A 15,925-nucleotide genomic window follows, 5' to 3' on the forward strand; every position below is an offset into this window, starting at 1 on the left:
TCCAAATTTCGCAATAAATTAATTTTTTCAATCTTCGAAAAGTTTGTATACTTTTTTAATAATATATTGAAACAAATATAATAAAAATAAAGTACATTGTGATGTTCTAATACATTTATTTTATTTGTAAATATTTTTTGTGTGTACAAATATATGATAAAACAATTGAAAAAACATATAAGCTTTTATTTGTCAATTATTGATTCAAGCTAGATAAATTAATTTTTAATTATATGTATAATTTGTTTCTTCCTTTCTCTTTCTCATTTTACTCATTTTTTAATTCTATGTTATATTAGTTTGTATTCTCTCACTTTCATATATGAATACGCGCGCGCGCGCTTGTGTATACACAGAGTATTTCTCTGAAATACCGCCTATTAATCGTACAGTGCTATTCTTAATAAAAAACTGAGTCGAAAACTATACCATTTTGCAATTTTCACAATAGTTAACGAGATATTAATTTTTAAACATTGCGAAATAAATCCGATGTATAAAACAATTTTAAGATATCTTTTACTATTCTTCGTGAAATATTTTAAAAATATTTCTTAAAGAACTCGAAAGATACTTTAGAGTTGTTTTACATGATTTTTAGACATTTTGCTCATGAGTAACTATTAAAAAAAACTATTGCGAAAATTGGTAAAGGACTTGGACTCAGCTTTTTATTAGAAGTAGCACTGTATGATTAATGGGCGTTATTTCAGAAACACACAAGAGTAATTATAAAGTATATTTTTACATAAAATATGAAGGTAATAATAAAAACATTATAATTTTAATTATGTGGAATTAAATTAACAGAATATTATGATACAATATAGTATTCTATAATACAAATTGTACTAAAGAATCATAAAATATAAATGAATTATATATAGAAATTAGGTATCACATTATAAAACAGTATATATATATATATGTACATGTCGATACACATATATTCATAGTTGTTTGAAATATAGGAATAATTAATGTTTATTCAGAATTTATTACTAAATTGATTTGCAAAAGTACCATAAAATATGAATTGCCAAAGAAAATGGTTCGAAAGCTCTTAAAGTTCCACTGAACTTGGAAATAAAATGCTGCATTATATCAATAATCAAGCTTTATTCTTTCATTCCTTAATTGAGTAATTATTAAAATCAAACGTATTATGTGGAATAAATTAATAATTATTAATCGATAAAATTACTAAGGGAATAAATTTGAACTTTGCAATGTATTTCTGCATTATCATCATCCTTTAGATATCAATCAACTGGATTTTGTACCACTATCAATATAAATTCCTTATCTGGTGCAACCATAATTTCATGCTTTTTGCTACGGATGCGCAGGAAAGTTAAATCATTGGTTGGATCTAGATCACGTACAACAGAGCGGGCTTTGTCTGATAATTGACTTATCAAACCTGCGTACTGAACTGTCGTAGTGTTGTCTAATGTTGATTTTATTGGAATACCTAAAAATCAAAGGGTAAAATTCAATGAGAATTTCCTCACAATCACAAATAGATGGCTTTATATGTTTTTTAAATGTAAAATAAAATACCTTCTGCGTTTACCACTATTGTTCCAACTACTCCCTTGTGAGATTGAATCCGTTTCATAGTTTCTTCGACCTCTTGCGCCTGAAAATGTACACATTTCGTAAACAATTATGCAGTCGTGCGAAATTACGGAATTATGTATACGTATGTGTACCATTTTGTAGAGAGAGAGAGAGAGACACACACTTGAGAGATCCCTCGAAAAACGATGCAATCGAAAAACTTAACAATATGTAACAAATTAAAATCAATTATTAGGCTTAGGATAATATGTGTGTCTACCGTGTTGCAGAATTTATCCTCTTTTCTCGTGACTTTCTTTAAGGAAAAAACGCCACTCTTTTATACTTTTATACTCGATTACATATACTTAAGGCATATATTTCATAAATATATTAAATGTACGTACATCGAAAGAAAAACCTGCGAAAGAGAGAGAGGACATGAGAGTCTTTTTCCTGTAATCGTAAAATGCGCAGCGCACTATCGCCCTCTGAAGAAGTGGATATCAACTACACTACGATATCCATTTCACTTTTTTGCGATGTATTTACCTGTGATGGAAATAAATCGTCGAAATCGTTGAAATTTCTATTAATTTGAAAGATTTTAGTGTATTATTTCAAAATGTGATAGCAAGACATTTTGCGGTTACGTTAAGGCCAGCACAGACTTTTACATAACGTATAATGCATAGAGCATAAGCGAATCAACTAATCAGAATTTTTCCTTTTCTCCCATTTTGTAGAAAAGAAAAATTTCGATTGGTTGATTCCCTTATGCACTATGTATTATGCTTTATTTAGCACACTGTGCTGCGTGCTGCGGCCATTACAGGAAAAAGGCCCCCCCCCCTCCTTCGCGGCCTCACCAACCAATGTCATCTCAGGTCGTAATCATACTACAGGCAGAGAGAAGCTTGAGAGCGATCATGCTAGAGCATTATAATATAGCTATTCGGATTCGCCATTTTTAGTCCCTTCCCCACTCTTTGTTCTTTCTTCAGTCTTCTTAGCGGCGGAGAAAAAGAGAAAGTAAAGGATTGAGAAAAGAAGCAAGAGAGAAAAGGATTAAAAATGGCGGATGCAAATACTCATATTAAAGTGCCTTAGTCCGGATCCTCATACGGGCAACAGCGTTTTGACACCGAACGCTGATTGGTGAAAAACTGGAGATAATTTTACACAACCAGTTTTTCACCAATCAGCTCTGTATCAAAACGCTGTTGTCTGTATAAGAACTTAGTCATACCAGGGATTTAGCTGTTACTTTAAAATTACTAGAATAATAAAGTACTGCGAACTGTCGCCATTTTGGCTGTAATGACGCGCGATTATTCAAAACTTTAGCCTCTTTTGCAGTTTTTGCAATTTTCAACACAGCAACCGGACATTTTAATAATCAAATCAGGTTCTTCTTTTTCTTCCAGATCCCTGTATGAATTTCCGACCTTTTAACAGAATTAGGTTAGAATAACATTTTGACGCTATTTTGGTTCTAAATGCTAATTCAGCGAATTTTCTCATCGCGGCATTTTGTTAATCTAATGATTTTACTATTATTTTATTTTGAAGCGTCTTTATGTTCGCAAAATGTGAATATTGAATTACGTAGTCTATATCCAAAATCCGGTCGGTAATGTCCACAATTTTTTGGTTGTATTCTTCGCTATATCCACGGTTCGTTAGACTATAGATTATGACGAACAATCAATTTGTCGGCGCTTGTAACGAGTTTTGTTACAAGACAATTTAGACTGGAATCAGACTACGCATTAAAGAATGAGATTGAAGATTGAAAGATTGATGTTTGACCAAATCAGAACAAAAGAAGTCATAATTCTTTTGTCCTTATTGGTAAAATTTCAAGTTTTAATCTTTAATCTCAATCTTCAATGCACAGTCTGATTTCGGTCTTAGGGGCTCCGTTTAATAAAAGGAACAGGGAACAGAGAATAGGAATTTCAACCTATCAGAAACTGTGTAATCCACAATGCATAATTTTTGATAAGTTGAAATTCTTGTTCTCTGTTCCCTTTATTGCGCGGAGCCCCTGAGGATTGCGAATTAAGGATTAGAATTTAATCAATGAAGTAGCTTTAATTTTAATCTGTTTTGTTCTAATTGGTTAAATTCTAATCCTATATATATATAATTTAAATAACTGCAATTCGTAAACAATTGGAGGACAAGGAGAAATATGAATTGTTTGTGATCATTTTTCAGCTAAATGTTTCTTTCGAGTAACTAATACAATAATTGATAAAAGTTGGTCACGTGACAAATTCAAATGTACTTTTCCGACGATGAAAACGCATTCCGTACGGGATAGGATTTAGAATAGAATAGGATTTGTAAGCATTTGTCATAGTTATAGTCGAACAACAAAGTCTGTGCCAACATATTTCGGTAGATTGAGATTATACTGGGATTCTAACTTCTCAGGCACAAATCGTCCTCCCAGATAGTGAAACTTTCCATCGAACTTAGACGCGCACATTTTTGGTGCCGTTAGAGATATCAACATTTGTGGCTTTATTCCACCATCCTCAGGTGGGCCTCTCTCGACATCCCAGCCCGATGGTATATCCACGCTGCAAATAGGCACGCTTGTACTTTTCAACATGTCGATGATATGAACGAAAGGCTCTCTCACTGGTGGTCTGAAACTGAATCCCAGAAGAGCATCCACTACGACCACATATTTGTGCAAAAAAACTGTCGAATTTGCAGTTGCTTCCTCTATGCGCTGATTTTCGAGCACAAGTACATCATTCTCGATGCATTGATGCAATAGCCTTTGGTATAGCTCATTATTTGTCCTCTTTGGATAGTAGATCTCTGGCGAGTATCCAAAGAGTTTCAGGTGCCTTGCGCAAACCAGGCCATCGCCACCGTTGTTGCCAGGCCCACAGCATACCAATACTCGGTTGGAAGAGGCGTCCTCCGAGTCCGACGACAACGGGTAAGACTTCGCAATTGCAACGGCGCAGCTTTGTCCAGCTAGCTCCATTAACTGATCTACACTAAATTTATACTTCTCAAACAGGTCTTTGTCAACGTTAATAGCTTCCGACTGATTTAAATATTTGACCATTCTGTTGTATTTTCTTCTTGCAAGCGGGACAAACGACGATTTGTCGATCACAGACCTGCAGACCTTGATTCCCTCGACGCTTCGCGATTTCAGAGTGTACGGTACGAATTGTAACATCTGTTGGCGAAATCGTTTGTGAGTTTATCTTTGGATGCAACCTTTGGTGAATTATCTATTAGTTGTCCGTCTTTTGCTTATCACCGTTTATTTCGCTGTCTACTGCTATAAGTAGTAAGTTCGTGCTGTTAAGCGATAACAACAACAACAACGCGTGGCATCATCTGGCGGAACTCTTCTGAAATTTCGCTCGATTTACGACTTACGTCTAGTCGACGATGTAAACGATGACAATGTTGAATGTAGAGTAGATAGATACTAGGTACTAGGTCGTCTTACTCATCAAAGGATGTAACGTTTATATCATATGTATGTACATACATACGCATGTACGAGAAATTTATTAACTTTACAAGAATGTCTATAAATGATAATCGGCTCTACGCGATAAATGACATATGTAACAGAATGTCTAAGGAATTTGTGACTGTCGATGGTAATATGAGGAAGATTCAGAAAGAGACTCTAACTCCTTACAAAGTGGCAACCGTTATTCTAATTAAAGAATACTGTAACGATACCACGAAAGGTATGCTTTTGTTATGCAACATTTCAATCTCACGTAGCTATATAAATTCATTATGCCAACTTTGTATTCCTTTGCACAAGCTTAAATCTTTGACGATTTCTAGTGATCATGGAGAGACGTAACTTTTGTTTAGCATCATTAAAGTTAATTCAGGTAACTATTTTACACATTAAGGAGAAAGAGAGAGACATATTTTGGATTGGACGTAAGATGATTATTTTTTAGTCTGCAGACATGGAGTTGGATGCCCTACTGAATATGTTGTACGAGCCGGAATATGCCTTACATCGATTTGCGGATCGACTGGAAATAAATCTGGATGCTATACATGAGAAAGGAATCGATCAGCTATTAGATTTATTTGATAATCTTCGCCGATTAATGGAATCTAAGGATCACGCGTTATCTTTACCAGCATTAAGTAGAAATTCTGTTCTTGGATTGTACGTTCGTAGGATGCTCATTTTCTTTGAAAAATTGGCCTTTGATCAAGTAGTCGCTCTCTATAACGATATGGAGAAATATGTTGTGAAAAAAATTGATAGCCTTGAGAATTCTGATATTTCAATCTCCAAGCAGGAGGATTTTTTTGGTCTGGATAAGTAAGTTTTAGAATAGAACATTATATATAATGTATATAAATAGTACATTACAAGTATTTATAAGTAGGATATTTTGTCAATGTCGATGCTTTTTACAGTAAAGCAAAAACAATTTGGGGTGGAAGACAAGCGGAATTACTCGTGGCACAACAAGCGCATGCTTTACAAACTGACGAGCATAAAGCACTGCCTCCAGTGGAGCTGCGAGCTCTCGTACAAGATCTTCTAAAGTCTAATCCTTACAATGCGGATGCAGTGAGTATGCCCAATAGAATATATATGCGAGTTATTAGATAAATGTGAAATAAATGTTTTTTTGCAGCTCAATAGATTTGCTTTTATTCCAGCATTACCTCAGTTATCTAAACTGCATCCGCGTCAACGATTTTTGTGGGGCGGTAGACAGTCTCTATCACTGTTTCGATAGGCTGGCACCTCTGGAGAACCGATCCACACCCGAGGATCGATCTCGTACCTTCCGTTACGCGGCACTCAACTTGGCTGTTTTACACGCCCAGTTTAACCATAAGTAATCTATTTTATATTCTACTTATCTCAAGCCTAAGCTCTCTTAACTCTTTGTCTACCCTCAATCTATTTGACAAAATTCAGCCTGTAGTTTATACGTATGTATGCATATACAGCGTTACAAATTTGTTTCAACCAAGTAATTCTCGTGGCTTTCTTGGAAAGGGAAGTAGCACAGTACGCTTTAAAAGAAGCTATTAAATTAGCTCAGGAGGCTGGAGACAACGTGTGTTTGCAGCTTGCGCATTCTTGGATGTCCTACTTAATCAGTAAAGAGAACAAAAAGTAAGTCAATATAATGGGAGATTCTTCATCTTTTCGTTACTTATATACACAGATATATTACAGTTAAAATATAATCTTTTTGGCATAATCTAAAATTACATTCTTAAACCGATCGATAGAGAGATCTTGATATACATATAAGAAGACATTGTGATCAAGATGTTGTATAAGTTTTCTTTTATTTAAGTAATTGACTTTTTGTTATTATTTTATTATACATACATATATACTATTGCGTTATTTCTTTCTACTTAGAGGATCTCTGATAGAACGCTCGGTTGGCAAAGCAAGTCTACTCGGAATTACACATACGACAGGCTTAAGTCTCATTTCACACGCGCATAGTTACGCTTTAGAAGCCAAGAATCCTTCTCAAGTATTCGAGGTGCGTAGTAAAGAGTAATTAATTAATCTGTGTGTGACACATCGTACACAAATTAAAAATTTACAATTTATATTCCATTAATATAGATATTGATGAAATCGGACATGCTAAACTGCCAGCATTCAATGTCCGACTTGATGTCTGTCACTTTTGCGGAGAAATCGGCGTTGTGGGCATACTATGGCAAAATGGAAATGGCCTCTCTTTGCGGCCAGTTACTACTTCTCCATAATACAGGTGATAAGAAACAGCACATGTTCAATGGACCATCCACGTGCCAGGCAATCGTTACTGTCGCTAATATGTTGATCGAGTTTGGTGAATATGCTCTCGCTGACATTGTACTGGCACATGCCAAGGAAAGATTTCCCAACAGTCCTTGTAACAAGGTGTGTTGTTTCACAAATGAAATATGAAAATTATTCAAATAAAATCTTTTCTCCATGAACAATTTCAGAATTTTGAAGAGTATTTGAAAAAGAAAAAAAGATTTTCTCTTTTTTTTTCTTTGATTTTCTATTCGTAATTCAGTTTATTCGTAGATCTGGATGTTGAGCGAACAGTTGCATATATTGACGCAACTGCTGCGACAAGAGAAATGGGGCGAGGCAGAAGCAGTAGCTAGGAATATCTCCAACTTGGATCAGCTGGAATCCAAACTTAGGTACAGTTTATTTTACGAGCGCGCACGTGTCAAAGAAAAATATATGATTGTTCTTCTGTATTTGTGTGAAAATTTGCATTCCTGCATTCTAGATCTGAAATTTCTAGGTTGATAGAAGTTTGCCTGGCAAAAGGCGATTTTCCGAAAGGATTAGAATACATTGGCGCTATCGAGAAGCATCCGCATGTGACTCCGCCATATGTGATACGTGCCGCGCTTCTTTCTAGCCAAATAACATGTGCCTCCTCCTTGCCAGACAACGGGACAGCAATCGCTACTAATTGCATAATGCGTCTTTGTTCAGCCTTGGAATTGGCTGCACAGAATCATTTGTCATACTACAAGGCACTTGTTAAGATGCACCTTGCCAATATACAAGTGAGTTCTAGTTCTCTTTATGAGAGAATACATGAGTGAATATAATTCAATTCGACTAAAATATATATATATCCCCAATATTATTGTATTAATCCAGTTGTTAATGGGTCTGCCTGTATTGGCTTTGAACTCGGTGAAGGACGCTATCCCCACAATCTTGGGTCACGGTGGCTGTTACGATCAAGGCAGGGCATTCATGTTGTATGGCAAATGTCTGATAGCTTCAGCGCCAGAGAAACCTTTTGAGGCTCGAAAAGAGATGATTCTCGGCGGAATAAAATCTCTGTCGAAGGCACAGGAGCTCTTCACAAAAGTTAATGCCATCGCCAAAGTCAAGAGTATCGTGCATCTGCAAGCAGTTTTTTATAACGAGATTAATCTCCTGCCTGAACGAAATCAGTGCGCTTTTGAGTTTCGCCAAATGGATGAACAATATCTAATGACTCCTATCGATCTACTTTTGTATTGAAATTGTAGTAAAAGTATGATTTTGTATAATGTATATGTTGTATACGTGGAAGAGAAACAATTTTTTGCATTTTAGATTAATTTGCTTGCCCCTACAACACAAAAATTGCAGCAACATTGCAGCGTTATTACAGCGATATTACTGCAAATTCTGTGCTGTATAGGTAGGTACTACAATGTATGTTTTATATTAATCTTTTAATGCAAAAGAGTAGGATTTGACAAATTTATCTTACATATATTTATTAAATTAATTATTAATTTGAGTTACCTCAAATGCAGTGAATTCGATTGGATGCATTCAGTCGGTGTACATAAAAATTATTGTATATAGATTAACGTAAAGACCTAAAAATATACATGTGTTTAAATATATTATATTATAAATGTAGAAACAAATCTTTAATACACTTTATTGTACGCTATTGGAACATTAAAAATGCATATTTTGTACGATTTATTGATTAAATGAAAATTAATCGATGGGATTAAGCACATATTAGTGAAAACTGAAAAGCGCTACATTGGTACCATTTGGTCAAAGTGATCATTCGTACTTGTAATATTTCTTACAATTTTTACAATTTATACAATTTCAAGCTGATTGCGCATCTATTATTATTCAGTCAGTTTTGAAACATTACTGTTCTAAATTGAAGCTGCAGGATTAGTAATATCACACGAATAAATTTAAAAAGCAATTTAATATTATTGCTGCAAATAAGCATCTTGCTGTTAATGAGCTTCAACAAATAATTGGCGCACAGTTAGCTTGAACTGGAAATTGTATAAATTCACAAGAAATATATGATTGGGCACAAAGAACGAAAAAACAGTCTCTGATCAAATACGGCGTTTTATAATTCCAAATATTTTTATTTCATTTTAACTCGAATTAAATCAGTAATGATACGCTCGCTGGACAACTACTAACGTGTCGAATCAAATTCGTTTAATTAATTAGAGTCTGCATGTAGACGTAGATATTTCGCATACACCCGGTACAGGTGTGTTACGTTAAATAAGAATGTTACGTTACCGAAATGGATCGGATATGTACCGCGCAAAAATATTGCTGATTGCTGATTGTGGTGCGCGTAACAAAGAAATGCACCATTGGAAAGTGGAAATACTGACAGAATCTGTCATAGTTATGTGTGGAATACGTATGAGTGTGAACGAGTGCTATGAGAATCGAAAGACTCGAAAGAAGTAAAAACGCGCCGATGCGATGTGACGTACGTACATACTACGTAGTACTTGGTGGCGCGGCGCGGCGCGGCGCGACGTAATGTGGCGTAATCAGGCGTAATGTGGTGTAGGGGCACGCACCAACGCACGGCACGAGGGCGGATTGAACAGCTGATCCTCGCCGCGCGTCTATTATGGTCTGTAAGTCTATCGCTATCGGTCGCGAGTTTTACGAGACCACGTCATTTGTCCCTCCTCAATTGACGATTGCCGTCAATTACTGTTTGCGTCGACGGTGATTGGATTCGAAAGACGAGTAGGCCAAAAAAAGACAGTGCGCATTTCTGTCATCTCCGAATCCTCATTCCTCCCCCGAGCCCGAGCCCGAGCCCGAACCCGAGCCCGAACTTCCCGAATCCGAACCCCGAGAGCTGTGCTCGGCTCGGTGGCCGCCGCATGAATTAACCCCTTCTCGCGACCCGCGACTACTCCCCGCCGCGACGTCCACTCTTTGGCTTGGACCGGAGAAATCTGAGAGCAGGGGAGAGCTCAGTCATCAGTCACCTTAAGTCGTCTATCGTCTGGTCCGATACGAGGTTCGCCCCCCGAGTTCGGGGACATCATCGGGACATTATTATGGCCAGTCCGGTGGTTGGCACTGGATATAATTTCAAAGTGGTTTTGCTCGGTGAGGGATGTGTCGGCAAGACCTCGGTCGCTCTTCGATATGTCGAGGACAAGTTCAACGACAAGCATATCACCACGCTACAGGTGAGTCCTCCTACTGTGAAATTTGCTTTTCCAGCCCCTTTTCACTTTTTAATCCTACTCGAATTTCTACATATGTACATATGTACCTACTTTTAAAAAGGAGCTTTCGAAATTGTTTCGCGGCGCACACGAGTCTCCTGGTAGGTTTTTTTTCTTATTCGAAGTCTGCAAAGAGAGAAAGCAAGTTGTATATACTAACTAATAATAAAAGAATTAGAAAAATATTGTAATTTCCGGCGTATATAATACTGCGATTGGGATTTGGGGAAGCCAATCTCTTCCTTAACCTAGCTCTTCCCTAACCTCTTTGACGCCTAGCGCTCGCGGGAAGGCATCTCGATACGTTTGCTTCGTATATGTTTCAGGCGTCGTTCCTGAATAAGAAATTGAATATCAATGGGAAAAGAGTCAACTTGGCGATATGGGACACTGCCGGGCAAGAAAAGTTTCACGCATTAGGACCAATTTATTACAGAATGTCCAATGGTGCCATTCTCGTGTACGACATTACGGATGAGGATACCTTTCAAAAGGTACGACTACAAATATCTATATATAAATATATCGTACAAAGTATTTTTGTATCAATGATGAATAATGAAATTGAACAACTTTTTATGCATGTTGTCAGGTAAAAAACTGGGTGAAGGAGCTTAAGAAGATGTTAGGTAGCGAAATTTGCTTAGTGATAGCAGGTAATAAAGTGGATCTGGAGAAGGACAGGAACGTTGCCACAGAGGAAGCTGAAGAGTAAGTTTGACGAATCTTCTCTCTTATATAGCATTATTATCAAGTAAATATAGCACATGACCACCAATGAATCTTCTTTCCTCAGGTATGCCAAACAAGTGGGAGCTATGCATTTTCATACATCAGCCAAGTTAAACCAGAACATTGAAGAGATGTTTCTAGACTTGACGCAACGCATGATGCAACGTGCGGATGAGGCTGAGCAAAAATCCACACTTACGAGGACCAATAGTACGCGTCGCAATGTCGTTATGGTCGAGGACGAGGCAGAACAAACTCAACCGAGTAGAAGTTCCTGCTGTGGTGGTGGTGGTAGTGGTAGTGGTGGCAGTGGCGGTGGAGGTGATAACGGTGGCTTTTCGTAGACCTTTAAAATCAATTTACTTTTAATTTCAGATACAAGGTCTAATTTCGGTAATTTACTAACTATGTACAGGATGGCGTATCTCTGATGTGACAAATTACTACTTGCAAATCGTAGTTTGTCGTATTACAAATGTTTCATCTTGTATATACACAAGGCCAAGAGTGTTAAGTATGTATGAGTGTGCACATGTATGCCTATATACATATATGTATATTTTTAGCTGCGGTAATTCTTGGATAGCAAAGATACTTGTATATTTGTGTGTGTATATATAAAAATTTATGTGTCACAATTACTTGTCTGTACCTATATATATATATAGGTACAGACAAGTAATTGTGACACATAAATTTTTCCGAGGCAGATTCCACATGCCATTTTGTTGAAGAGAGATGAATTGTTAAAATTTTCGATAAAGACTTTAGATTGCATGCATTATATGGCTGCAGCCTTTCATTGTCATTTGCGAACATCGTCGGATAAACCTCATTTTTCTGGACAGATTTGCCTCTCGATTAAACTTATCTTTTCAAGTAATTTCTCATTCAAAACAGTCGTGAAGCAGAATGTATAAGTAATGTCACTTCTTTCCAATGAATCGTCATTCCAGATGCTACTTTTTTTTCATAAATATATATGATTGCATGAGTGCAGTGTGTTTCTCTTTATTACTTAAATCACGCATTTATCATAAAGAAGAAGCAATGTCTGTAAACATATTAATCTAGCTGTTTCGAGTTTCTCAATCTTAGTGTAGTTGCCAAAATTTTGTAAAAGGCAAAAAGGTAAATGCTTCGTCCGAATCATCATCCCATTTTTCCAATGCCGTCTTTCGATATAAGTACATGTAATCTTTGCAATCCACAAATTGCTACAAACTGATTAACTAAAAGTTAGCTAATCATTAGACAGCGCGGTCTTGTCGCGAGACGAGGGCATTTTCAAGGGAGAACAGAAGAAGACTTCCAGCTTTTATCCAAAACGATAGTTTGGATTATTGTACATATTAAGTGCTGATAATTTTATTGCATTGATTTGGATCGTATATTAAGTAACACGCAATATGTTTATTCATCTCAAGTTATATAAATTAGCGATACAAGAGAGTTGTTATTTAAATTATTGTTACTGTAAGTTATTTTATGAACATAAAATGGTAACTCTTGTAATAACGTTACAGAGAAACGCTTCATTTAACATTTATCCACCTCGATCCCATCGTTACGAAAGTTAAGTTTTGCTTATGAATTATACACAAAACTGAAGACCTATAAATAAACATGCTTTATTACACGTTCTATTGACAACAACGAGGAATGCAATCGAGTCACATCAGTTCTATATAGGTCTGGGTTAGTCTTTTTTTTATGATAGAGAGCGGATTGAGACTGCCAAGCTCATACTTTATCCCAGTTACCTATAATGGCAGGACTATTTGAGGGGATATACAAATCTATGGTTTGCTACGCGAGAAATTGCCAAGTCTCGTATTCTTACACTTAGACGACGGACAAACTTACCGAGTCTTTATAGACAACACTTGGCATCTAATACATGTTATATTTTTCCCTTTTTTTTAATTCTCTTTCTTTCTTTAATTTCTTTTAGTTCTCGTTATAACATCAAGTGAAACTAATAACAAGATGATTGTTTTGAGATCATAATTAAAAACTATTATGAAATCACTAGAATTTACTCGCGCGCGCGCACAAATCTTCCTTATTACATCTATCTCGTCTCTTTTCGAGTTTACTTAAATACAGTATCACATATACTATAATTCGTTAGACCACAATTATTATTGAATCATGAATTTTTGTAATATATACAAATATATACTCTTTGCAAGAAATGCAAAGGATGCCAAATATTAAAATGATTTGTTGCAATTTTCCTATTGTAGATTTAAAATGTATATCAAAACATTTTATGAAAATTTCGTTTCTACAAGATCTTTAATTAACATGATTAATACAACACAATGCGATCGAACAACTTTAACAATTTTGATTTTAATGAAAAGAAATAATAAAAGACGATATTATTATGCAAATGTGAATCCATTAAAACGAAAATTATAATCTATTTGATAACAATTATTAATTTAATTTAAAGTTTTTAATTGAATAAAGAAAATAATAAGATAAAAATAACTAAAATCTTAAAAATTATACATGAAATGCGTGTGATTTATGTAATGTGCTAAAAGAAATTAATTCGTTGTTTGAAAGTTTTAATAATTATTAAGCGATTTTTTTTAATCTAAATAAAAATCGGGATAAATCACCGTTTATTTCTCGATATTCCAACGGAGGCATCCCGCTCGACATTTTTTTTTCATCCTCGAATATATTATTATATATTTTCTTAAGCGTTATTAAATAGATAAACATTATTTCTAGATACTCTTACATATATTCACTGTGTGACGTTCTCAATGTATCTTTGGTATTTGGTCATAATTTTTCTCTAAATATACAGACGTTTCTTGGAGCTGGTGTTCCAATATCGCACAGCTGGCATCAATTCGAACGTTTTATTCTTTCGTCCGAAAATTATTATACCTATTCGTATTAAAAAATCTTGTGCAAAATCACAATTGTGTAAATGAACAATTGAATGTTTCCTTCTATCCTCCTCTTTTTCTCTATCACGTAGAATATAAAAATATTTCGGCAAATGAAAATGTGGACGTGTAGTTAGTTGAATGTTACAATTAGGCCTTCGGTGCTGTCGCTTTTAAATAATAAATATCTTATCTTGATAGGTGAATAAAAAGTCTATAAATTGATTGATGGGTCCTATCGCAGAGAGAGACATTCCACGCGCTGGCGGTGCTCTAACTAGATTCGGTCCAAATACAACCGCGAGATTACTAGAAGTCATCTTGTTCAAGTCGCATCGGTCCATTACCTATATCAATAGCAAGAAAGATATAGATAAACGTAAAGATCGATTTTTCATCGGGACTGCGAATATTGGTTACGTACCCTCGATAAAAATTGTACGATGTATTTAAGAACTTGATAGTTATCTTCAGGGAGTTTCTCCAATATTAATATCTTAACTTTACGCGGACGTTCATCTTTTGATAATACTACAGTAAAACAAAAATAAAAAAGTTTAAAGAAATACATACTGTCGCTGTAATACTTGGAAAAACAAGAAAAGGAAGGAATATAATATATATATGCTCACTTTGGAATTGCGTGATTTCGTCGTACAATTCGTAAGTCATAAGAGGCTCGTCTAGCTCACGGAGAAAAGTCTTAAGTAAAACTGCGGCGATATGCGGGTCTCCTTGGAAATCAATGGGTAAACCTTGATTACAGCGATTCTGAAGTTCTTTGATTACCGCTACATTAGCCGATCTTCTGAATATCCCCTCTGTCTCTAGAGCTGAAACAACGATAAAACAATTGTCAATTGGAATATAACAAGATGAAGCTGATTATTTTTGTTGAAATATCGTACCGTCAGGGGTATCGAGAAATTCTACACACTGTCTTAGAATCGGTGGTATCGAATCGCCATTATTATTTTCTTTTATGAATTGCAGACTAGCACCGAACTGAGTTGTGCCAACTGGTGTGACTACCGCGCTTTGTGGTGGACTCGCCGGCAAATTTTTCTTATTTTTCATCATCAGCTGTTCATTGTGTCTGAAAAAAGCATCCCATGTGAACTACATCTGCGTGCAATTTGATTTGACATAAGATTTTATTCTTCTAAAATACTATTTTGCATAATAGCATAACTAAATTGCATACTCTATCACTTGAGGTGGTATAATTAGTTGATCCAGGTTAACGTATTGTGCTAATTCCTCCAGATAATTAACATACATCATTTTCCGTCCGAATTTTACACTGCAAAGATAAATATAATAAATTATGCAATATATTATATATGTAAGTACTCGAGAAAAGAGTATCCAACTCTTTCATTTAGAAAAGAAAAGGTTTTACATATACCTAATAGCTGGTTTAAATATTTGCCATACAATCCTAATAAAATTAGTCGGATGCACTAGATACAGAGCTTTGAGATTCTTCTTGTATTTTCTATCAAACGCCTTATACGCTTGCCACAACCAAGATAAGGGTGGCTTATTTTTCGACGTAAGGCCATAATGAAAGTAGACGAGACTATAATCTTGTTCCACGAACATATCCAAAGTATGAGTAAGGTACCTATAAGAAAGAAGTTTATTTTGTTTTATTTTATATATAT

General features: G+C 35.5%; 5 protein-coding genes across 8 annotated transcripts in view; 2 read left to right on the top strand and 3 right to left on the bottom strand.

Annotated features, from left to right (window-relative positions):
* Positions 1 to 1,200: 1,200 nt before the first annotated feature.
* On the bottom strand, positions 1,201 to 1,958 carry LOC108751356 (dynein light chain roadblock-type 2). Its single transcript, XM_018491475.1, has 3 exons — positions 1,716 to 1,958; positions 1,564 to 1,642; positions 1,201 to 1,474 (listed from the first exon to the last, which is right to left on the bottom strand). Exons 1-3 carry the CDS (start codon positions 1,716 to 1,718, stop codon positions 1,263 to 1,265), a joined length of 294 nt encoding a protein of 97 aa, XP_018346977.1. The 5' UTR covers positions 1,719 to 1,958; the 3' UTR covers positions 1,201 to 1,262.
* Positions 1,959 to 3,678: 1,720 nt separating this feature from the next.
* Positions 3,679 to 4,932, bottom strand: LOC108751397 (NAD(P)H-hydrate epimerase). The gene has a single exon (XM_018491548.1). It carries the CDS (start codon positions 4,772 to 4,774, stop codon positions 3,932 to 3,934), a length of 843 nt encoding a protein of 280 aa, XP_018347050.1. The 5' UTR covers positions 4,775 to 4,932; the 3' UTR covers positions 3,679 to 3,931.
* A 76-nt stretch (positions 4,933 to 5,008) lies between these two features.
* Positions 5,009 to 8,851, top strand: LOC108751393 (anaphase-promoting complex subunit 5). 2 transcript variants are annotated; one of them, XM_018491542.1, is made up of 11 exons: positions 5,009 to 5,303; positions 5,407 to 5,456; positions 5,529 to 5,905; positions 6,004 to 6,160; positions 6,253 to 6,434; positions 6,599 to 6,718; positions 6,974 to 7,103; positions 7,190 to 7,492; positions 7,646 to 7,767; positions 7,860 to 8,145; positions 8,243 to 8,851. In XM_018491542.1, the coding sequence occupies exons 1-11, from the start codon at positions 5,102 to 5,104 to the stop codon at positions 8,612 to 8,614; spliced, it is 2,301 nt and encodes a 766-aa protein (XP_018347044.1). In that variant the 5' UTR covers positions 5,009 to 5,101; the 3' UTR covers positions 8,615 to 8,851. The 2 variants fall into 2 exon arrangements, with proteins under 2 accessions (XP_018347044.1, XP_018347045.1); XM_018491543.1 differs by having other exon boundaries at positions 7,875 to 8,145.
* A 1,021-nt stretch (positions 8,852 to 9,872) lies between these two features.
* On the top strand, positions 9,873 to 13,600 carry LOC108751398 (ras-related protein Rab-21). Its single transcript, XM_018491550.1, has 4 exons — positions 9,873 to 10,575; positions 10,941 to 11,108; positions 11,207 to 11,325; positions 11,411 to 13,600. The coding sequence occupies exons 1-4, from the start codon at positions 10,441 to 10,443 to the stop codon at positions 11,688 to 11,690; spliced, it is 702 nt and encodes a 233-aa protein (XP_018347052.1). The 5' UTR covers positions 9,873 to 10,440; the 3' UTR covers positions 11,691 to 13,600.
* Positions 13,601 to 13,878: 278 nt separating this feature from the next.
* The window catches only part of LOC108751396 (rho GTPase-activating protein 1-like), a 4,215-nt gene continuing 2,168 nt past the window's right edge, over positions 13,879 to 15,925 (bottom strand). For all 3 annotated transcript variants that reach the window (XM_018491546.1, XM_018491545.1, XM_018491547.1), the window contains 6 exons: positions 15,667 to 15,885; positions 15,463 to 15,561; positions 15,167 to 15,354; positions 14,891 to 15,091; positions 14,683 to 14,789; positions 13,879 to 14,605 (listed from right to left, as the gene is read on the bottom strand). In XM_018491546.1, coding sequence (XP_018347048.1) covers positions 14,432 to 14,605; positions 14,683 to 14,789; positions 14,891 to 15,091; positions 15,167 to 15,354; positions 15,463 to 15,561; positions 15,667 to 15,885 — 988 coding nt within the window. In that variant the 3' untranslated portion in view covers positions 13,879 to 14,431. The remainder of the gene's footprint in view (positions 14,606 to 14,682; positions 14,790 to 14,890; positions 15,092 to 15,166; positions 15,355 to 15,462; positions 15,562 to 15,666; positions 15,886 to 15,925) is intronic.

Source organism: Trachymyrmex septentrionalis, unplaced genomic scaffold, assembly GCF_001594115.1.
Source record: "Trachymyrmex septentrionalis isolate Tsep2-gDNA-1 unplaced genomic scaffold, Tsep1.0 scaffold44, whole genome shotgun sequence".
NCBI lineage: Eukaryota > Metazoa > Arthropoda > Insecta > Hymenoptera > Formicidae > Trachymyrmex > Trachymyrmex septentrionalis.

Coding starts and splice junctions, on each gene's coding strand:
- LOC108751397 (XM_018491548.1), bottom strand. CDS start 4,774: ATGTTACAATTCGTACCGTACACTCTGAAATCGCGAAGCGTCGAGGGA.
- LOC108751398 (XM_018491550.1), top strand. CDS start 10,441: ATGGCCAGTCCGGTGGTTGGCACTGGATATAATTTCAAAGTGGTTTTG. Junction 10,576..10,940: donor AGCATATCACCACGCTACAG/GTGAGTCCTCCT, acceptor TATATGTTTCAG/GCGTCGTTCCTGAATAAGAA. Junction 11,326..11,410: donor GCCACAGAGGAAGCTGAAGA/GTAAGTTTGACG, acceptor TTCTTTCCTCAG/GTATGCCAAACAAGTGGGAG.
- LOC108751356 (XM_018491475.1), bottom strand. Junction 1,475..1,563: donor AATAGTGGTAAACGCAGAAG/GTATTTTATTTT, acceptor TTTGATTTTTAG/GTATTCCAATAAAATCAACA.
- LOC108751393 (XM_018491542.1), top strand. CDS start 5,102: ATGTACGAGAAATTTATTAACTTTACAAGAATGTCTATAAATGATAAT. Junction 5,906..6,003: donor GATTTTTTTGGTCTGGATAA/GTAAGTTTTAGA, acceptor TGCTTTTTACAG/TAAAGCAAAAACAATTTGGG. Junction 6,435..6,598: donor CACGCCCAGTTTAACCATAA/GTAATCTATTTT, acceptor TTTCTTGGAAAG/GGAAGTAGCACAGTACGCTT.